General features: G+C 40.3%; 1 protein-coding gene across 1 annotated transcript; it reads left to right on the plus strand.

Annotated features, from left to right (window-relative positions):
* The first annotated feature begins 1,196 nt into the window (after window positions 1-1,196).
* On the plus strand, window positions 1,197-10,491 carry LOC104168377 (carbonic anhydrase 2). Its single transcript, XM_009708948.1, has 6 exons — window positions 1,197-1,214; window positions 3,582-3,700; window positions 5,185-5,277; window positions 6,037-6,099; window positions 7,128-7,289; window positions 9,629-10,491. Coding segments are annotated over exons 1-6 (558 nt in total). The 5' UTR covers window positions 1,197-1,213; the 3' UTR covers window positions 9,749-10,491.
* Window positions 10,492-23,471: the final 12,980 nt, after the last annotated feature.

The raw sequence follows: 23,471 nt of genomic DNA on the forward strand, positions 1-23,471 counted from the left end.
GCAAAAATTCACAGATGTGGATGCTGCCACTTCCTAAAAAAAGGTATGAAGTGGTCCACAGTATTTTTTACAAAGCTGTTCTGTTCTGCATGGGAAAGGTAACTACCCAGTGACTTGCCTTTAAATAGAACAGTGAAGTTGTGTGGTCTCAGTAAACGGCTGTCCCAGATGCAGCAAAACGCCTTTTGATTTCTGTGTGGTTCCAGATATCCTAAGAAAGTGTAACGGAGACAAATTGAGTTCACCTTCTTTATCCAAGAAATCACACAGATGTAAATGGAACAGTTCTGTGGTTGTATGAGTTTCCAAATTAGTGCTGCTAATACTTATGTTCACCTAATTTAGAAAATGTTATGAGATCATTTAATAACAGGGCAATATAATTACTGGATGTAACTAGTATAACTTCTCCAGGAAAGAGTAGAAGGTTGAAAACAGTTACCATTTCTTAATCTAAGCAAGGTAGCTCCAAATTTGCTCACTGTAGCATTTCAACTAACTGTCAAATAGGAAGAAAAAAGTTGTATTTTCAAGCTGTCACTGCTTGGGCTGTTACACGTCTATGGAGACCAGGTTATGACGTAGATTGTGTTGAGTAGGTTGAATCTGTAAGAAAAGAATGTGTTTTCCAGGTTGGCTTGTGCTATCTTCAGCCTGCATCTGAAGCTGTGCTATACAACAAAAGGGAGCACAGCTATGGATGTATTTCCAGAGTGGTTTTCACTAATACTCATTTCAGAAGGAAGGGAGCTCATGATGAGATGCTCAGATATGGATCAGAATTTCCCCATCCCTCAAAAAAAGGAGATGGAAAGGTTGGACTTCTGTCATCAATGTGGCCTGAATCAATGTTCACATCACATGGGACAAGGACAGGGAAGTTCCCGATGTGAATGTTGCTCTGATTCTCAATGAACTTTTACTTTGCAAAAGCTGGTAACATTTATTCACAGTTTAAAAAGCTTATGCTGGAAAAAGTGAAGCTCTGTATTTCTACTTTGCCTTTTAAGTTTAAATTTTACTTTTTTGGAAAGGCTGAGAAGTATTAAAAAACAGAAACTGCTTAATATAGGCTAGAACAAGAAGCGCTGTTCTGTAATTAAGCCTGCTGAATTTGTATTCATTCACACTAATCTAATTATTACTTTCTTTGAATGCTCTGCTGTGAGTCAAAATAAGCTAGTGCTGGATTTGAGAACCACAGAATGAGAAAAGTAAGCAAAAACTGCAAAGAGATTTTTGTGCATCTTTTGAGTTTTATAAGACAATAGCAAACTTTGTATAGACTAATAACACTGCAAATGGATTTAAGAAGGTTGCATGGTTCTGCTTTTCAGCATGCTTTCCATTGATTAATGATGGCAGATTAACCTGTGCTGTGCTAGAGCTTTCTGAGGTTGAGGAATGGTGGAACCTCAGTCCATTTGTACCTGCAACGAGCAGCAAGTCCATTAACCAAAGGAACTGAGACTGAAGCATTGCAACTCCATGGCATCATTTTTAAATGAAACATGATATTGTGTGGATTAAATGATTTTTGCATCTGTAAAGACATAGCAACCAATTACTTCGTTTCCGAAAGGAACCAACGCACATTCACAGTCACTGTTCTGAAAAAAAGCATTCCGATTTGTACTCCCGTGCTTGAAACAGTTATGCTTCTTGGCAACTAGCACATGCGGAAACATGAAAGTAGAATAAGATATGTTCCTATTTAATTACTGTAAGTAGCCATTCTTTGTATTGCATAGCCTGGCAATAGGTAGCGCAAGTCTTGGTCTGTTGGCTGTTCAGCGTTGGCTACGGTATCGAAAATCACAAAGACTGCAGTGGAACATATATTCACACTTTTCAGATAGGAGTACACGTTGGGAGACTTCTAAATGTATTTACCAAAGGCACCCTAGGCAAATGCTAAATTTGTCCACTGAACCCAAATTTTGCATGTGTAAGGCACACCAGTGGAAACTAATGTGTTTTATATATCTCTTATATTTAATTGTCATGTAGTCCAGTTTTTTTAGTCAAATCCTTCTCACCTCATTGCCAAAGATCCACGGCTGTTGTTGTCCATGCTTGCATATAATCAAAATTATTCAAACCTGAACAGACAGTGACCTTTTCCTATCTGCATTTAATGTAGATTTTCACACATGCACATATTGTGATAGGGTCTATATTAAGTGTAGACTGAGAGGAAAGCATCTTTACTCCACAGAACCATTTTGTTTGTGGCACATACACAGGCACACTTACATGTAATATCTGATGTCAACACTCTTCTGTCACTTTATTGTATATATGTATTTGTGTATATATATAGAGAGAGAGAAATCACAGAACCGTTTTGTTTGTGGCACATACACAGAGCACACTTACATGTAATATCAGATGTCAACACTCTTCTGTCACTTTATTGTATATATGTATTTGTGTATATATATAGAGAGAGAGAAATTGATCTCTAAGATACATGACTTCAAATTACATTTTAAAATATTTTTAAATATTAGCATCTTAAAGATGTAATTATGAATTTGAGATGCTTAGTGGAAAAAAAAAGAAACCAAACCACAAACCAGTGTGAAACCTTGCTATAATAACTTAGATAAATAGCTCTATTTAATAGAACTATTTGTTATTGTTCTGTGCTTTATGCTGCACTGGAGTAGACATTGTCTGTCCCTTGAGCGTTTTGCAGTAATAGGGCTTGATCCTGCATATCATAATGGTGATTGGTCACAGTTTAAGTACAAGGTTAGAACTAACGAGCAGAGTAAGGGAGCTCAGAGGAACTTGCTCCTGTATAATTGAAATTGTGGCTGGGCACTCCGCATACAGCAGTCCCATAGGGACAGGGGTGATGTCAGTGCAGAGCACAACTGAACGGCTCATTGCCAATCCAAATTTTAAAAAAAAAATCTGCCTCTGCAAGCATTGCCATTTTCACCACCATTTTTTAAACTCGTTCTTGAAAAGTAAAGGGTAAAAGGGACAAGAGATTTGAATTCACATCTCTGCAATGCTTTGCACCGTGCCTTGCGCTTTACCTTGCTGCACCCCATGGCTAACAGGTGTTTAGGTTTAATTTGGAACCAAAAGCATTTTACTCAATCCAATCTGCCACAGGATTTGCAGGATTAAGGCCTAAATGGATAAAGTGCCTAAAATGAAGGGACAGAGTATATTAGTAAGTGAAAGATGATTTGGTCTTCAAGCGTACTTCCATAGAATAACTCCACGTGGGCCTCTTACAAAGGCTCTTCTTTTTCTTGGCCCTTTTATGTTTATTTGGTGACAGAAAAGTTACATCCTTAACTCTCCCCTCGTCACCTGTAATATTAGCATGCCTGTTAAATTGCTGATGAGACACTCACTGTAAAGTCACGTTTTCATACGTTTGTTATTGATTTTGGCGTATTGCAGCAATGTACCATTGAAGATGGTCTGGAGAAGCATGGCAGCATGCAGAGCAATGAACTGCAATTCACTTGGAAGACTTGAGATGGACGTTCCAGTTTCAAGTGAGACTCGATAACAAAGGTTATGGGAGATGCTAACAGAGGCTCTTTGCTTTGCAGTGCTGCAAGGAGGAGCGCTGGATGGAGTCTACAGGCTGGCCCATTTTCATATTCACTGGGGATCCTGTGAGGGCCAAGGGTCTGAGCACACTGTGGATGGTGTGAAGTACGATGCAGAGGTAGGACATGCTTTACCTTCTCCAGTCTTTTGTGTATAATGAGGTTGGTTGGTTTGTTTTAACATTCTACCACAGTAGCATTTTCTCTGCAGATGTTCATAGGGCAAGAGATTGAAAGGTTACCATAGAAGATTTTGGTACAATGCCACCCTAGGACCTACTCCTTACAGCAGCAGAGATTAGAATTGCAGGACTGTTGTAATATTTTTTTTCTCAGATACTTCATGTCAAAGAGACTACAGAAGCAGAAAAACCCACATTCATTATCCCTGGTTTTCCCATGCTTTCTCAGTGACTCTTGAAAATTATGAAGAAATAGAATTGCAGCACCTCTGTACGCACACGTCCCCTTTTCCTGGCTTCAGTTTTTAACGTCAGAGACATTTATATAAACAACAGAATAATTTTAGACCCTTTCATCTTCTGGTAGCAAAGAAGCAAGGGGAGCTGTGAAGCGGGCAGGTAGCGAAGTGAGACCTTGCAGGCACTCTTTGTAATATCCTGAAGACTCCAGATGTCCCTTGGACCACTGAAGACTCTATTACAGTGTCACTACAGAAATTGAGTGACTGTAGTGCCTTGCATCCCACCTTTCCGTGTCCCCTGTTTAGAAATCTACCTCTGGATGCTGTGACAGGCTTTTTTAACCCTTTCATAAATACACATTGACTGAACATACCTGCAGTTTGCATTGACAGGTAAGAGAAATGGCCTTACAAATTCATTGGCTGTGCTGCTTTTTCATGAGACACAAGTAGCTTTTGTCTTATCTGAGAAACTTGCCTCGCCTTACATCTATTCACAGTACCACAATTACTTGCTCAACTTGACTTGCAGATGTGGGGAAACAGCCAGATGAACTTAAATTAGAAATAACTTGGAAATGAAAAAGAAAGCAACATCCTGGCTAACGTGACCTTGGAGATTCATTTCAGATTCTTTTCTGGAAAGCCTTTGAGAAGGAGAGGACTGTTTTTTAAAAACTGTCTCTCAAAGGCTTTCCAGAAAAGGAGAGGACTGTTTTTTAAAAACTGTCTAGATTGCAGGTCAGATCTGTAGTTGCTGTGTCTTGTCTGCTTCTTCTGACACTGACAGCCATATATTTCAGTGTTGATAAGAACTCCAGGATATATAGCATTAAAATACTACACCAAAATCCTGCAGACTGCATGCAGGAAAAACTAATGCTGAAGATAACAGGAGTTTCACGGGACTAAAAGCAGAACGATACAGCCACAATTTGCATTTAAAACTCACCTGGGAATAAGAGTGAGAAGCAAAATAAAATGCATGACAGAAATCTTTTTACATAAATGAAAGTAGATGAATGATTCAACAAATTCTTAACTGTGCACAAAAGTTTTTAAATCTCAACCGTAAAACACCATATGTTCTTAATGTTTAATAAATTCCCTGCCTCCTCATTTGTAAGATATTGTGGATGGAATATCATCTTCATAGTACTTCTTGTTTTCTTGTTCTAGCTCCATATTGTTCACTGGAACGTAAAATATGGTGAATTTGCTGAAGCTGTGAAACATCCTGATGGTTTGGCTGTGGTAGGCATCTTCATGAAGGTTAGTTAAACTTCTGTATTATTTGGATGAAGCCAGTGTGTTCATTGTGTTGCAGGGGAACCTAAGAGCCTAAAATATAGAATATATCGAATAAAGCAGCATTACACTATACTGCCTAAACCCATAGCAAACTAGGTGGTGCTCTGAATTCTTGGCTTTCTCTACATACAAAAATTGTCCACCAGCCATGGAGTATGACTGCCATCCATCACTGTGGCAGCCCTATAACAACATACTTGCCTTCATCACAGCGGTGACACAGCCATAAATCTTATCCATGAAAGGTGATGTGCACAACTGACAGAGTTACATGTGTATAAATCTGGGTGTAGGACCAGCCTAAATAACACCTATTTTCCTGTCATTGTTAAATGTCCAAAGCATTTTGTCTTAGTTGAATTGTCTTCACAGCTGGTTGGAGAAGGTGACTGTGCCCCAGCAATGTGCACTCTGTCCTGGTCTCGCTGTATTTTATTAGGAGGGTAACTTCTGTGAAAAAAGAACAGCTCAAGTCCAAAAATAAATCCACACACTGTCAATGAAAATAACTTTATTCTGCCCACTGTCCTTGGCTGACCCATTTGTGCTGACTGTCAACTGGCGTGATTTTACAGAGACAGTTCCAGTCACTTTTGCTGTAATGCTCCTGTTGTGTAATGACATGGTGCTGGGAAAATGTTTCCCTGAGAACTGTAACAGAAAACTAAAGGTATCGTGAGAGTCCATGGTTATTTTCTTTTCATATGGTTTGTGTTACAGGTAGGAAATGCCAAGCCTGAAATACAGAAAGTTGTGGATGCTCTGAACTCCGTTCAAACCAAGGTAATATTTGCTGTCTGTGTTGGTTGGCACCAATCACAACTGTGCTGTGTTGTCTTCTTCAGAAAGTGGATTTTTTTTTTTTTTCCCCAGTCTGCTGCATGTATGAAAGTAAAATAAACCTTCCTGCCATCAGCATTAATGCTCCTGTAATCCTAAATACAGAAGAGGGTCGAATTAAGTTGTGGTAGAGGGCAGGGAATACCAGAAACAGTGATCATTTTGTATCTCTGTGACTACATTTCTCTGTCTTTTTACTGTGTTTTAAACCTATAGGGTAGGATTCATCTTCCTAATCTAAACTACTCTCCTAGATGCCCTTTCTAGTCAGCAGTGACAGATGCAAAAGGCACTTTGCCTCATCTCTGCATCTGTGGGATTCATTTCCTTCCTCCAAGAGGGCATGCTTCTCTTGGCTATTTCTAAAGAGAGTCCAGCTAGGGAAGTTTGATCAGGATATATAACTCTTAGGGGAAAAAAACCTGTCTGTATCTTAAGTATTGTGTGAAGCATGTGTGAGATCTTAATGAGCTGAGTAATGAGAAACTAAAAGTACTTAGTGAGTAATTAGGTACCTTTGTAGTGAGTAAAGGCCTGTGCCAATGTGAAATGGGGACAGGAAAGGTAAAGAACAAGACTACACTGTCATCTTTGTCATCGGGCTCCCTTTGAGGTAAATGGATGTTGCCATTTACTGCAATGGACTCTTCAACAGGCCTCCCAGGTTCTGCATTTCCAGTGCAGTCAGTGTACGTGGCATCTGAAATCTCATTGTTCCTTCAAGCAAGGTCAAATCATATCTCTAGGAGCGAGGAACATAAATTCAACATTTGAAATGAGAAACAATGTCTTGAAAGTCTTACAACTTAAGAAATACATTGCTGAAAGTCTTTAATCCCAAATGTACTGTAGGAGGCACTTGGCATTTCATGCCAAACTCCATTTCTGCCTTTCTCCAGACATGGAGATTCCTGTAGGAGACTTTACTGCTGCAAGCCCAGTGTGTGTATGTGATCTCTCCCTGACGTTAGCCCATCTACTTTCTTTATTGTAGAACAAACTTTGACCCCACTGGACTGCTTCCCGCATGCAGGGATTATTGGACGTACCCTGGCTCCCTGACCACCCCTCCACTGCTCGAATGTGTGATCTGGCATGTTCTGAAGGAGCCTATCACTGTCAGCCCCGAGCAGGTAGGTCTCCAATGGATGGTGCCAGTAGACATGTACTGGCGCCATGTTGATTGCTTCAGTTCAGCCCTCTTGGTGATCTTTGAAGTGGCAATTTATGTTACTGCAGGGCTATGCAGGGTATTAGCTAGCATCACATGTCAAAAATACACATCTGAAGTGGTTATCCTCTTCTGGATAACCAAGGACTCTGCTTCTATGTGTGGAAGTTGAGTTGCTGTAAAATGTAAGGCTGTCCTCCATTTGGACACAGTCCAGGGAAAACGTGGGGACTTTTAAAAATTTAATTGGACTTTCCAGATACAGGGTTAGAGCTGCCACGTGGCAAAAATCTGGGAAGACTGTAGCATGCATGAAAGGAACATTTGCACATGCAGAGTTAGTCTAGCACGTATTGTGAGCATCAGCAGGTTTGCACACATCACCTGTTTGGCTGTACTTGCCCTGAAAATACCAGGTTTACCAAGCATCTGAAGAGCATGAATTCTGCATCCACAGTCTCACACCATAGATCTGTAGTTGGTTTGTTGATCTTCCTGCATTTCCAGGGCACAGAGCTTGTTTTACAAGTTCTATTCAGCACAGAACAGACTGGGAAATCCCACGCAGAATTGTGGCAATCCTAACAAAACTGCGTTGTTTGGAAGAGGCAAAACTTGCAGATTCCAGAAGTCTGCTGCCTGAAAAAGTCCTCTGTTCTGTTGAGCAGCTTGAAGAGGATAGAGTCTTCCTAGTAGGAAGGAGCTCGTGCAGATTAAATCACTCCTGGCCCTAGCTTTTCTGCACCATCCATTAATGAAATTGCATACAGGCAAGATTCCATCATCGGGTTCGCATCTGTGTGCTTGGGAGATATAAATAGAATCTAGAGCCTATAAATATAAACTAGCCCTGAAGGGCTTTAGTTTACCCTTCAAACTCTTAAATCCCTTCTGTCAATGGCAGACATGCTAACAATATACACACAATTCTGGGGGTTTTATTCCGCTGGTGTGAAAAAAGTGCAACTGAGCTGTTGTGGGACAACGTAATAAAAGGTAGAATAAATTACAAGGAAGAACTATTGGAAATACTAATCATAGCAATGATTACCATTAATAAAGTGCAAGGGAGTATTAAAGTTGTCACTGTTTACTTGTTCTAAACTACTGGTATTGCTATTGATAAACCAAGGTTGCAAATACGGTTTTATTATAGGGCAGGAGCACATTCACCAAAATAGAGCTGTTTTTCCTACTACACCTACTTTAACCACCTACAAGTGGTAAAAGACACCACTTGTTTCTCCCACACACTCCCCTCCATGTTACCGTTGACATTTCAAAGATGGGTTTGAGATTAAAACAGTGTGTGTGGCAGCTTGCCTTTTTCATTCTAAAACTGATCAAAACAAGAAACCATAAAGCAGAGTATTGACACTGGGTTTAAGTTGAATTGGTTTTCCAAAGATAGATAAAAGCTGAATAAAAGCTGAATATTACGGCAGGGTGTAGCGAGCCCGTTACTTGCTGTAGTGACACAGCAGTTCCTGGCAGAGGTTGAGCTCCAAACTTTGTTCCAGTCGGTCCTGAAGGTAAAGTCTTCTCCTGGGCTGGTCACTGCTGGGGACCTTCCTCCTTGAATGAGGGAAAGCCCGGCCTGCAGCCTGACTTGTATGAAATCCTGTATCCCACCTATGTATTTCTGTCAGCAGTTCCAGCTGTCTGTGCAAGGACACATTTGGAGTGGGTTATTATTTAGGCACAGTCTTTTTACTAGTTTTGGAGATGCCCACTTAGTCATAAAGGTGCTTTTGTTACACTAGACTGTGCAAACACCAATTTTACTTCAGGAACAAGCACTAAAACTTTACAATATGCTCCTCTTTGAAAATCAAGATGTCTTGAATCAATTTGGCTGCTTTAATTTGACCCAAGGGTAAGGTCTTCTTTTTTTCTTTTTAATTTCAACTGGATTTAAAAAAAAAAAAATCAACGTTTCCGAAGAGCCAAAACTGTACAACTTGCAAAGGATTCGGAAAAGATTTCAATTTAGATCTGGATCAAGGACAAACAACTCTTTGTGCACAGAGTTCCAAAAATGTGTGCCTACGTCCTGGATTTTTGTGCTTTGTTGTTGTAGTTGTTCTTGCTAGGATATTTTGTGGACAGGAGAGCGTGTGTCAGGGGCATGAAATGGTGTGGCTGAAATGCAGACGCACATGGGTGGTGACACCATCTCTAGACCATTAGTGCTGGCAAAACTTTGAGTTGGACCTCTGGCTCAGCCCCCAGGTGTATAATTCAAATAGTTCTGCCGAAACAAGAGTATGCGTTTGAGGATGTTTGTGCCTTTTTCCACAGATGTGCAAAATCCGTGGCCTTTGCTTCAGTGCTGAGAATGAGCCCGTGTGCCATATGGTGGACAACTGGCGCCCATGCCAGCCTTTGAAGAGCAGAGAAGTCAGAGCTTCCTTCCAGTAACCTCAGCGCTGAGTGTGTTAGAAATTGCTGTGTTTGTGAGGAGCCTCTTCTGCTAAGCACAAATCAAACCTTTGCCGTGTGTGCCCTGGCAACATCTTGTCTCTCAGATCCATTCTTTCTTTCACTCTGCATCTAAAATGCCAGCTAATGAAATGTGAAGGGCTCTTGGCCAAATAGGAAAGGGTTCTTAAGGTGTGGGCTTGGGGGAGGTATGGGGGGGGGGAGCAGGTGGTGGCTGTGTGCATTTTGGTGACTATTACTGAGACCAGCACTTGGGTGTAACAGTATATTGGTGACTTGGGAGAGGATATGGTGATAGCAAAATAAGCCATTTTTAAGTAACCTCATCCACTGGTGTGATAGTACACATAACTAACGATAACTTGAAGCTTTGTGAAAAGCACAGGAATACGGAATCTAGGTATGATTTAGGAAAACAAGTATTTTGAAGTAAAGCAAAATGAATACTGAGAATTAGACTTCTTAGATTTTAAGAAACTGACATGTAAATATTTTTGAGACCATTTTACATTTTTACCCATGCTATCAAGACCCTTGATTATGTCTTAATGGTAGTGTTGGACATTTTTAATTAAAAAATCCTAAATTTAAGTATTATCTTTGAAAGTTGTTATTACCATAGAAATAGTACAAAATATCTTTTCATTGAAATAATATATGCTCTAATTTAAAGAGGAAAATAATATTGTATTTTAGATAACTTCTCTAATAAAGCTATACTTATATTTTTGCTTCCATGCTGTTATTTTAATTCGGGAAAGGAGTCACTAATCTGTTTGCATCATTGCATATTAAACACCATTACTACACATATAGTATATTGGGAATTGGTTTCAATGACACTGAAGATGAATGCAAACCTCTATGAATATGTTAGGAAATTTTCTCTAAGTAGCTCTGTGGTAGACAGGAAGGAAGTGTTAGTTTTGAGCAAGCACTACAAATTATCATCAGAGTTGACTGCATAATGAAAGATCCCCTCACAAGAATTTTGAACAAAATCATTCTGAAGAACGGGCTTCTCCAAACCAATTGCTTAAATGTTGCCTAAAAGCAAGGTGCCTCATCTTCATGCAGAACACATATTCAGTCTGTTTCTCCAGCTAGACCAAATCTTTCAAGACTCTGTTCCCAGCATTGTTTTTAGCCTCACAGTATCATATCATATATGAATGATTTCAACAGAAGATTTTTTTCAACAGAAATACTGCTGAGCTAGACAATCACTTCCAGTAACTTCCATAGCTGGATCCTTACCAGCTGATTTCTTGTGTTTTCATGAACACATGTGCAATAGACACCTAAATGTAAATCTGTTCTAAATACACAGGATCCAAACAATACCGTAAGGATCTACCCTCCTTCTCAGGCTCCTGGATGTTGTGAGAAAAAGCATCTTCAAATCTTGTTGGATTCTGGTTGTAGTTTTTAAGGGAATTTATTATGAACTTCCTACCCCATTGGGCATCACTGGGATCTTGAAATGTGTGAGATGGGAATGAAGCCTTCTCAGAGTGCATACAAACACTAAAAACTGTCAAAGGTCCCCCTTTGAAACGCTTCCCCATTTAAAACACACACCACCACCCTGCCCCAGCCAAAAAACAAACTCCAAAATCAGAACAGAAAAACAAAATGTTCTTTGCCACAGTTCATTTGTTCTAAGTTCAGCTGTTCTGAAAGGAGCTACGAAGGTACTTGTCTCTTCCTGCAACAACTATGCTGACTAATTCAGGTTCTTCATGTTGAGTGGCTTGAATACTTTTCTGACTCTTAAATGTCACCCGCAGGTCTGAGTGCTACATGTGTTCCCTAAACAATGCAATGCATCTCTAAAATTAGAATTATAGATCCAATACATTGTGGCTTAAAGCTGCTGAAGCAAGCCAAGAGGAAATGCCTTACAGAATCGCAGGATGGCTGAGGTTGGCAGGGATCTCTGGAGGTCATCTAGTCCAAACCTTCTGCTCGAGCAGGGCTGCTTAGAGCCGATTGCCCAGGACCATGCTCAGATGGCATTTGAGTATCTTCAAGGATGGAGACTTACGGGCTTATGACCCACTTATTTCAGCAGGTAGCATCCTTTTGCTGAAGCTGAAGCAAAGGGCTTGTTAGTAGTCACAGACCCTAAACTTTTTCCTGGAATCGTGTATATATGGCAGAACTTACTCAAAGGTGGCAATCCTACTCTTTGCACAATGATTACGTGTTTTGGCATTCCTAAAATTAAAAAGTGAGAGCCCCAGATTTTCAAATTTTAAACCTGTATCTTGGTAACTATGACACCCTAACTAGTAGGTAGAAAGACTTTCTGAGAAGTGGTAATCTTATTGGTACCTGTACAGCTTAAATAGTATCCAGGCTGGTATGTGATACAGAATGCGAACTTCTGCCTAATGGCTAGGGTAAAAACCTGGAAACGCCTGCAAAGTTCTAACCACTCCTACAATAAAAAGTTTCGTATCTCAGACTCCATTGCACTTCAAGGTTGCTGCCTAAATGATAAGCTACAGCAAAGATAACCAGTATCAGCCCTGTATTTATCATCTTGTTTGCATGAGCCTGTTTACCTGGAATGTTTCCAGTGCCATGTGCTTGCCTTTTCTGAGTATAAAGTACTTCTGTATTCAGCCAGACATTGCAAGCTGGTGTTCATAAGTCATATAGGTGGTGTATAGGAAGAGCCTGCTGTATGTCTCACCTGTGTGGTCTACCAGCTTTCTTTTTAAGTGAACAAACTTAGAGAACCGCCCCCCAAAATCCTCACCAAAAAAACCCTCTCCAGCATAAAATGATACGTGGGCTTATCACAAATGTACACTTTGCAGTTAAACCCTTGTGCAATGGATAGCCTTTTCAAGGAAGACATATATATTAAGGCCACCCGAAAATGGAAAACAGCCATTTCCTTGACATTCATGATCCATTTCCTGAATGGTGAGTTTGGTTAAGATAAAAGTGAATAGAACCATCCAGTTCTTTTTCCTGACCTCTACTCTCCTTCACTATTTGCTTGTATGAAGAAGTTATAATTAGGCCTTGCAAGTTCCACAGCAGACTTAAAACAACACCCATTCTAACGTCTCACTCAGACCTGTTTCAACTGGAGAACTGTTTATGAACTCATAATGAAAAAAAGAGACCTCTTTGATCGTGGAACAGAAGATGAACCACTGCAGGTAATTGTGTTACTGTCAAATAGGCAGCTCTGATGAAAGGGAAATTTATTCAGAAGGAAAAAAAGAAAAGAAGGCTAGCGTGTTAATCTGAAGTCATCGTACGATACTCAGCCAGCACTTTAATGGGGGAAAGAGAGAAGCACGTTCACTTGCAAACTGTTCATTTTGCACAGTTTGTGATCTTGTCTCGCACTTGTCTGCCAGCTCCATGTGTGAGAACATCTTATGATTTCTCCACTGCTATTTCTAAGAGTTGGATGTGTCCTAGATTGACATGGGCGGGTAGACTGTGATTAGAGATGTTCCCTGGGAGATTAGATAATAATGCCCTGCATGGACTCAGCAATATTTATAGAAGTCCAGATAGTTTATAGAAGAGTATCACTCACTAAATGACAGCTTTAGGATTTTCTAACTCTTCAAAGCAAAGCCCTGCAAGCAACAGCTGTGTCAAATCTAATATTATAGAAACAAGCAGTGATGAAAGTACAGGCAACGGCTTTATTGAAAAATTCCCATGGACCCTCTAACATCAGCCACTTCCTCTCCAAACCACAGCATCTCATACAGTCACGTAGCACCTGGTGATAGTTGCTTACACTGAGTGTTTGGTATATTTTAAGTCTATTTAGCAATGGGATGCTCCACTGCTGTCCCCCTTCCTCTTTCAGTATGATGGTAAAGGGCTGGGCTGCCTCCATGCCTTCGAGAGTTCACTCAGGCCATGAGATTCCCCTGTCACCAACTTCCTAAAAGTACAAGTGCAATGGGCACATGTTCAAAGCCATCATGGCTCCATACAAAACAGTGAGAGATACAATGGCAAAACTTTTCAGGGATCCCTGACTAATTTCAGACCACAAGTCTCACTGTTTTTTTATCCAAACCAAAACCCAAAGCCATCTCAGGTACAGCCCAGTGTGAATTACGGTGTAGGGATTCCCCAAGCTCTCCTGTTCATCCAACGTTGAGCTCTTCAGGATGCTCACTTTAGTTCGGAGCTCAAAGCAACGTAGCCACGTTGCCTGAGCTCATGGACCCAGATCCTCAGCAGGCCTCGGGGCTAACATGGTGTAGCTGCGTTGCTCCTAATCCCAGAACAGAGTCAGTTTTGTCCAGTGAGGAAGTGGATGCACTGGAGCATGTTAAACGATAAAAATATATCCTCGGAACATTTTGGAAAAGGCGATATATATAAGTCCTGTTTTTATCATCTTGCATGGTATGAGGCATTTTATATACATGTGACAAGAGGCAGTCACTGCTCTTTTGAACTCACACCCTGAAACAGAGAAGAAATGCATTGAGACAATATGCAATAAACAAGTAAGTAGAGCAGACAGGTCGATATTAACTACACATTTTTCTTGAAGGGTAGGTTTTAATGAGTCTTGGAACATCACTCGCTATTCAAGGACCTGGAAAATTTGCTGCAAAGTACTGGCCACCTTCTGGCTGGGAAGCCCCAAGATCAAACAGGGAAAAAGCATTTGTGCGGCACTTGGGTGCCTTGGACCAGAGATAACACAGACCAAAATCTTTCTCTGTCTGCAGCACTGTAAAAAGGGTGTCTCTGAGAAGTACGACAGACACGCCAAGGCTGACAGGCTTCACAGAAAGCAGAGCTGGGCTCTCTCTTCTGGACACTGATCTACTAGCCCAAAGGCCGGGTCCAAAGGTTCAGCTCACTCCAGTAAGGTGGGAGGATTCCACCTGCAGGGTTCATCAGCGTCAGAAGCGGAACCCACGGCCAGTGAAGGATCCTCTTGGCTGTCCATGTCCCACTCCACGTACAGAGGAAAAAGCAGGCTGGTGGAAGGGCTCATGGGATCTGCTCCGCCTGCACCTAAGCAGGGAAGCACAGGGGAAGCGGAGTGCCCTTTCCAAAGCAAAGGAGGAAGGCTAGCCAATGGTCCTGTTTTTGCAAAGCTGTGTAGCAGCAGAATACTTTTTTTGGAGTTACTCAAAGGCCAGGGAGGAACTTCCTCTTTCCTCTACCTAAATTCCTCTTCAACCAGCTGACTTGAACTCGATACAAGAAGAACATGAGACTATTTAACAGATTGATACTCACATCAGGTAATGCAGGATATTGTATTTTGGACGATGCATCTCTTCACACCTTTATTAATTGTATTTCTTCCAAAAGTCACTATAAATAGTCTAATTGCATTATTCTCAAATGACAGTCTTAAATAATATATTCTTTAAATCAACATCAAGACTGAAAGGCCTCTAGATACTTGCACTGAACATGTCTTTTGGTTGTTTTAGTGATTAATAACCGTGCCCTGAGAAGGAAGATAGAAATAGTCAAGAAAACAAGAGCAGCGTTTTGCAGGAAAAAAAGAGAAAAACAAGGCTTGAAAAAAATACCGTCCTCACTCAGAATGTGTTCCTGGGAGACGTTTGAAAGGACAGCATTTTGCAGATCAGCTTAAAAGAGGGTGGTAAACATAATTTCCTCCTACTCTCTGTAGAAGTGCATCAGACTCTCTTAAATACTTTCTGACTAGTGATGGAAATCATACCCAGATAGCATTTTGAAACTGAAGTATTTAAAATGACTTTTAGAGACATAAACAAGCACTCAATGAATGATAAATCCTACAGATATAAAATGCAGTAATCCCAGAATGAGTAAAATGCCCCTGCTGTGACTTCTTAAATATCATCTTCTGCTCTGTGTTTGCTAATGTTCCCTCTCTCTGGAGAAGAACTCATCACATCATCGAGGGTGTGGGGGAAGCAATATAAAAAAATTAGGGCCTGATCATGAAAAACACTGATGTGAGTAATCACCGACATGAGTAATCCCATCCATTAATCGAAGTTCAATTGGCTTGCCACACTCCCTGCGCGGGAAAGGCCATTCTCCTTCCATGAGGAGTGGAGTTAGGGGGCTGAATACCTGCAAGGTCAGGTGTCCTCTTCCTTTGGATTTCAGTTTAGGGATTTATCCTGAGGAATAGGGGGAGGAAGAAACACCTGTAGTAAAGGCGGCTAGACAAAATGCTCTTCATTTTTCCTCCAGCTTCATAGAGGTTCCCCAAAGAGGTGAATGTGAGACATGGACTACGCTACTCCCATTAGCATAACATGGGAGGGCTATTTGTACTCCAGGTGCCAGTTTTAAGCTGACAGCCACTGTAGTGGCTAAATGACAAGAAAACCATGAATGGTGCAAGCTCCTGCTTTTCAAGGCTGCCAGAGTGGCATATAGAGTCAATACAGAGGCCATCAATGAAGATCTGTGTAACAGACGGTCTTTGCATGGCCTCAACCTCCATACTAGGACCTTGACTGTCCGAATATCTCACAAGCTCACAGTCTAGCAGGTAATGGGGTAAATGTAGCCTTGCTGAAATCTCTTTCTCCACTTGTCACTCCAGAGATGGCTTCTGTCTGAATGGGAGTGAGCTGGGCTGGTGGGACTGTTCATGTGAAGAAAGCTGACCATGCTCTTAAGTGATCTGCAGGATCCAGCTCTTAATTTCTGTTGAGTAAAGTTCTATCTCCATCTAGTTATCTAATCCTTGTAAATTCTCCAGGTAAATGGAAATGTCAGATCTTTCCCACATGAAAGAAAATCCATTCTTATTTCTCAGAGGACTTTGCAAGCACTGAGCAGCTATCTAGGTTAAAGGAAGATAGAGGACTGTGAAAATATCTTTGACTTTCAGAAAGAAAAATAACAAACAGGAAAAAAGTCTAAGCTTTTGGAACATTGAAATAATTTTCATTTTGAGGCAAAATTATATCAGTGTAATAATGACCTCGCCTGTCATGCAATCACCATACTGTGTTTAATAAAGTTATATGATAATAACAAAATATATGAATGATGTTTTGTTAGACCTTAGACCTCATTATCTAACTACTGCAATATATCTGGCTGCATGATAAATGTCAACCCCAATTCACGAGAAGGAAAAACTTTTCTTCCTTCAGCATGTTATGCTTTTAGTAATATAAACCTTTGAAAAAGTGTTTATTTTTGCCATTCTGAGACCATCTGTCTTAGAGAGGATATGAAATAGAAAACCAATATACCAATTATCACCCAAAATGAATAATGCACATCAAGCCAAACAAAATATTTTGTATTTAGTTAGTAGTTGCTTTATCTTTGTCTTCAACCCTTTGCACTTTGATCAAAACTGTATGTTTTGAAGTGTTTGCTGCTAATAATAGGGAAAAACTGGGCCATGCTCCAGCAAAAAATACCGTGCGTTTCAGACACTATACATTTGCTCATGGTTGCTTATAGGAACAAGAGATTCCCACTAGGGTTGAAAAAAAGCTTCATTAAAAGATATTTCAAGGACTCAAATGAAGCTAATTGCCCAAGAGGGATAGGGAGCCAAGTAAAAAGCAGGCCTGTCATAGACAGCCATCGCTCCTAGTCATTGCGTTCCCAGTGACTGAAGAGCTAATGACAGCAGACTCTTAGGAAATTCAGTGCCTGCAAGCTTGATTAGGTAAGACAGCAAGCCTAATGTGCATTTAATGAATGATTCAGGAATAACTTGAAGAGCCTAACTTGAAGGTAGCAAGGTATTGACAGAAACAGGTACATGTTCTATGCACGTCTTGTGACCTAGCTAATTATGGGTTTCTGAAAAAGATATTACACCTCTTCCATCCAGTTTCAAAATCTGTTGTCTGCCTGTTCCGCCAGCTAAGAAGATCTAGTGCTTTGTTAAAACTTAAGCTACCGTGAAAGCAGAGGCTAGAAAATAATGAGAGAAAAAGGAAAACTGACTAAAGCTGTTATTTCTGCAGTGCAGTGTGGGCAGACAGATATTTATGCCTCCATGGAGCCCCAGTGTTATTGTATTCACAGTGATGTCTGCTCAATCAATAAGAGGATTTTGACCTACATTGGCCTGAACACCCCAAGTAAAGAGTGCGCAAGACATACAAGTAAACGCAAAGAAAGAAAACTAATCAAATATAAAAAGATTAGGAGATTTTCATTCTTTCTAATTCCAATAGTATTTTCTCCTAAAATAGGGGAAAATAACCATTTTCTTTTAAGAGGTCGTTCTTAGGTATATTATTATTCAACTAGAAATAATTTGTGAGTGTTGGTAGCACTGCAAAACGTCATGAAGGGAAACCTATATTGACATGCACAACCTGCGGTGACACCGCCAAGGCATCGTTCCTTCTTGGAGACCGAAAACTCTCCAGGACCTACCTTTTGATTTATCAGGAAAAAATTTCCGAGGCATATCTAAAGCTGACTGTATGTCAAGGTTCCAGTAGGGAAGCGAGCTGTTCAAGAGACAGATAATTGTCACTCGCACTTTTCAGGCCTTCCTCAGTACCTTGGTCCTTCTGTCACTGAAACTGATGCGCAGAATTCATTCAGCAGGTACCACTGATGCTTTCCTCCTTGCACCTCACTTCAGGTCTCATACAACAACCCTCACTTTCCCAACTCCCACAGCCTCCAACACTTACCTCCGTCCTCAGTTAGGACCCCAGACCAGTGATCCACACCTACCACGTACTCTCAGTGTAGATTCCCATCTCATGTTCCCTGTCTCAAAAACACAGAGCCTGGGATAACTGGGACACTGTGAAACAGCAGTCGCACTCTGTGTGACAAGAAAAAGGCTCCGGCCAAAGCACGATAGAGGCAACTGACAGCAGAGCAGCTGAGGGACGGCAACTTGATCCTTTGTCATGGTTAGCAGATTCTGATTCTCCTGTCTGTTTTGCTGTGTTTTTCTGTTTTCCTGTCTGAGTTTCTTTAGTGCTCTGGACAACAGTGTGGATAAAATCAATGCACTTGGAATAGCTAACTAGTACCTGCATTTTACAATGGAGGTAATAAAAGCAAACGCAGAAATAAAAGTGATCTCCAAAGTCATACTCTGTACAGTCAGAAATAAAACACAAGGCTCATGCATTAACTATGAGTCTATTCTTACTTCCCAGCAGTCAGAAATAAGCTACTGATTGCAAGAGCAACAGAGACGTGCTGGAGAGAATGAGGGCTCTCGGCCCTTTGAACAGTCAGCTTTGTGCCACAGAACTTTTCTCCGGCATGCTGCTGTATCTACCACCAGCCTTGTGAAGACTATGACTCAAGATCTCTGCAGACTTATCAGGTTGAAAATATCCTCAACAGCTTCAGCTCTTGCAAGGCATTCTAAGATGTAAGCGAAACCTGCTGCAACAAGACCAGTCTGGATAGGCAGAGCTGAAAAAAGTGGCACACTGTGCATTATTTCTATTATAAATCCTCTGTCCCAAGGGACTGAAATCCAACTGTAATTAATCACTGCAGGATGGAGCTAGGCAAGACAGTGTTCCAGACAAGTGCATATTATTTTTCTTTCAGCAAATCTGAAAATACTGCATATGTATGTGGAACACTGGGCAGATAACTCCAGGGCCTTGAGATTATTTCATTTTCCATGTTAATAAAAATAGATTTAACAATAAAAATGGGCATACAATGGGGATTTGCAGCAATGGAATTTCACCAAATAAAAATACTACAGCCAAATTAGAGCCTGTCTACCTCTGTTCCCATGTCTCAATCAAAGGTCCTTTATTTAGTCCTTCCTCCAGTTATGGGTTCTGTAGGGTTTTTTTTGCACACATAATCTAGGCTTCTTCTCCTGACCATAAACTACAGGAGTGCCACTGAATTCCTTCACAGAGAGGTGTTTGTGCTGCTCCGTGAGTTAGAGATGTAAAACATGCTCCAGGAAATGTATACATCTTAAAGTCCACTTTATGACTGTGGCTCTGTGTCTGCTCTGACTCCTGCCGGTGTTCTGGGAGGAGCTGTGCTGTCAAGGAAGTCCGTCGATAGTTATTTCAGTGCTTTTTCCTACCTGCCCTCACTCGTCATCTGCGAGTCCTACACCCAGACCACCTAATTAAACCTATTCCTACGACAGCAGCACTAAGAAAAAGAAAAAAAGGAAAAAAAAGGTACTCTGCAGCCAATTCAATCCTGTTTCCCAAGGGGATGGCAGGAAAAGCCATTCCCAGATTCCCAGAGACTGAGACTGGGTGCAGGAGTTGATTTACCTGAGGTTTTGTTCTTAGTTGCTCTGGATAAAGAAAATGTCTGGTAAATTCACTGATGGCAAAATAACCATGAGACAAATGTAGCCCAAATGATGTAAACACAACAAACTCTTGATCTGTTGTATGGCACATCATCAGTTACTGTGGAAGAAGATGATGGTTGACCTTGTGATTACTTAGAGCATGTAAAGGTAGACCCTGGAATTGAAGCAACCATGGCCTCTGTTGGTTAAGTGCTACTCTATGGATACTGGCAGCTGTAACCATGCACCAGCAAGTCTTCTGTCACTGTTTATGTGCTTTTTGTTTCATGTCATAGAAGATAAAGTGCCATAAGTCATGTTCCTTATCCCTTTTTTTGATAAAACTCAAGTTTTTTTTCAACAGATTCATAACGCCCAATGAAAACTCGGTCATTCATATTTTATTTATTCAAACTGAATCAGTTGTTCTAATTGGGATTCTATGACAGCGTAAATCCTGATACTTTCTTAAGCTAAAATTTTTAAGTGTTCATCTATAAATGTGTACTGAAGAAAGCTTGGAGTTTATAAAATTTAAAGGGATATTATGCATTTTGTCTCCTTTTTTTTTTTTTTTTTTTCCAGTTTAAAGTTCCACACCTCTGCTCAGTAGGGGTTAGGCCATGGTTTCATCATCACAGTGAAAACAATAAAAGAATAACATACACTACAGAGAGACAAATAAAAATGTTTAAATATGTCAGTTATACAATAAAAGCTGTTGAATATAGCACACTGAGCACAAAGGAACCAACCAAAGAAAAACAGATGGCAATAACTGCATTACTTTCTCAAGGTAACTGACAGGAAATTTTCTACCATGAGATTATTCTTTTTGGCCATAAAGATAAAACATTATCAGTGTTCTGAAAAACTCAGGACACTAACTTTCAACAGTTCCTCAGTACTTGATGGTGTTCATCTCAGAAATCAAGACTAAAAGTACAAAGAACCTTAATATGCTATCAGTTTAAGAGGTCTCCATTGACCTCAGTAGGAAATCTGTTCTAAAAAGAGATAGCATTACATTGTCCAGTGTGTTGAGCTGATAACAAAATAGGTAATTTATCATTGAAAGTAACTACTTTTTTCCATACTATTTGTCCTTATCTTTTAGAAAATGCATGGGCTGGAGTAACTGCTGTACTGGGGTATGGTGAAGAGCAGCGGAGTCTTGTGGCCCCTGCTGAAAGTTACTAGCTTAAATCCAATCAAAACAGAAAAAACGGCAAGATGAGAAAAAATATCATTTGTTGCCCAAATAGGCAATAGAAAATGTTTTTTCTCATCTTACTGTTTTGCAGGTCCTTCTTCATCACTGTAGACTAATATCTATAATCTCATTTGACATTAATTTGGGTCTATGGTGACAATTCCTGAGATGGGATGAGGACCGAGATTCTGATCAAGAATTCCTTAGAGTAAGCAACTTGTGTCCTCACCCCACACGACCATGGAGAGGGGTTTAGCTCCTGCTTTCTTGAGGTGAACATAAAATCAGTTCCTTAGAATACCCTTTACCCCCAGAGTCCCATTCAGACTTCATGGCGAGTGAAGCTTTCCAAGATTAGGTCTAGTACCTTCCACTAGTACTACACTGACTTCACACCAGTTTCCAGGTTTTCATTGGAATGTAGCAAAAAGTTGTGGTGGGAGTAAATTACTCCCTGTAGAATTGAACATGATGAGGCATGTGAGGGCTTTTAAAAGGGCTTTGAATCATCTTAGTCATCTTCACACTTTCCCCACTGCTTGGCAAATGGTACAAGACGTCTCTCGTTTCTAAAGGTCTGTTGCAGGCTGCCTGGTGTTGCTTGTGATTCAGCCTCCTTTTTGCAGTTTTTTTGCAACCTACACACCAGTGAGGCTGTGAAACAACTTCAGTTCACTCAGTTTCCGAGACCTGAAGTTGAGTGGCAATTTTCAGAAATGTATCACTGCAGAAATAATTAAAAACCTCAGGTATGTTGCCAAGGATTTACTTAATTTTGCTACAGAAAAAAACAAAACAAAATCCCAACAAAGTATTACAGGACCAATAAGCCTGTATTTGCCTGTATTTCTCTCTTTATCTTCCATATGCAACAGTGGTGAGAATGGTTGTTAGAACTAGTAGCTCTAGAAACCACAACCATCAGGCTGAGGCCTGACTAACAATATCTCATTGTATAGCAACTTTACTCACAGTAGCAAAGTATAGTAGTATAATAAACTTAATTTATAGGTTTTTTTTTTTCTCTGTTGATTTTTTTGCAAGTAAAACTCTGGAACATAAACCACTATGTAGGGCCTAAATGTAAGGGTTTTTAATCAGTCTGGGCAATCAGCTCTGTAATGATCATAATGCTTCCACCTGTTTTCAGAGCAAGAAAAAGAAGAGATGTTCTTTGGACACTTCAAACAATGTAGTTCTTCTGATTATGGGCAAAATGAATGAATATTTAACATTTGGTGCCATTTTAGTCTGGTTATAAACGAAAGTATTATTCAATGGCTTACCGTGAATTTACTGGAGTACATTTATCCATGATAATGTTCTGCAAGTACTTACTAGTTTGATTATGCTAGTATTTCATTTTGGTTTTGCCAGACAGAGGTTCAGACATGCAATATTTTCTGAAGCTAATATGGAATATGCCCGAGTGAGGACTGAGACACTAACTCCATGGTCCCTTGGAACAGAAAACTTCTCCCAGCTGCAGCAGTGAGAGAGAACTGCGGTCTTTTCATGACAGGGATTGTACTCATATTCAGAATGAAACAGAGCTGCTATCGCAATTTTCAGGAGAATAACACTCACGGTATTATATTCATTTACCACAACTGAACAATTACTGGATACCTATGTTTTGTGATGCTGTCAATGCAACTTTTCTGCTTTGACTTAGCACGTAAAAGAAGACATACATGCATGTCCTGTCTACGGTAGCCCACCATATAATTGTAATTCTTACGTAAATCACCACAAAAATGTCTACTTCTAGAAATGGAATAATCGTGGAATGAAATGAACAACACTAGAGATTACCACTCGAACAAACAGAAAGGGCATTAAATAACTGCAAGTTTTTCTAGTGTTGCTTACTACATTTGTTTTTAAATTCCTAATGTATTGGGCATCCATGTAAATATGCTTCTGATATTTTGAAATTTTGTCGTATGTCTTGTCATATGTATTACATCATGAGTTACACTTTTAGGGTCCCTCTACTCCCAGTCTGGAGTTTTAATTATTCTTTTTATTGACCTCAGAAAGCCTATTACCTGCTTTAGGCAGTCTCTGCAAAGGTCAGCCTCACACTGAATCAAGTTAACATTGAATGAGGTCTCCCAGTGTTGTGGCATCAGAATTCAAGACAATTGCCTTTCAACATATCTTAGGGGCTGGCTGTTTCCTTAAAAATCGGTGCTAGCTTAGGACCTTCTGTAAGAACAAAGAAAGCT

This window comes from Cariama cristata, unplaced genomic scaffold (assembly GCF_000690535.1).
Source record: "Cariama cristata isolate BGI_N322 unplaced genomic scaffold, ASM69053v1 scaffold6871, whole genome shotgun sequence".
Lineage (NCBI taxonomy): Eukaryota > Metazoa > Chordata > Aves > Cariamiformes > Cariamidae > Cariama > Cariama cristata.

Bases quoted from the DNA above. Each gene is read 5' to 3' on its own strand.
- LOC104168377 (XM_009708948.1), top strand. The intron at 3,701-5,184 runs GTAGGACATGCT...TTCTTGTTCTAG, and splicing joins GTGTGAAGTACGATGCAGAG to CTCCATATTGTTCACTGGAA. The intron at 7,290-9,628 runs GTAGGTCTCCAA...CTTTTTCCACAG, and splicing joins TCACTGTCAGCCCCGAGCAG to ATGTGCAAAATCCGTGGCCT.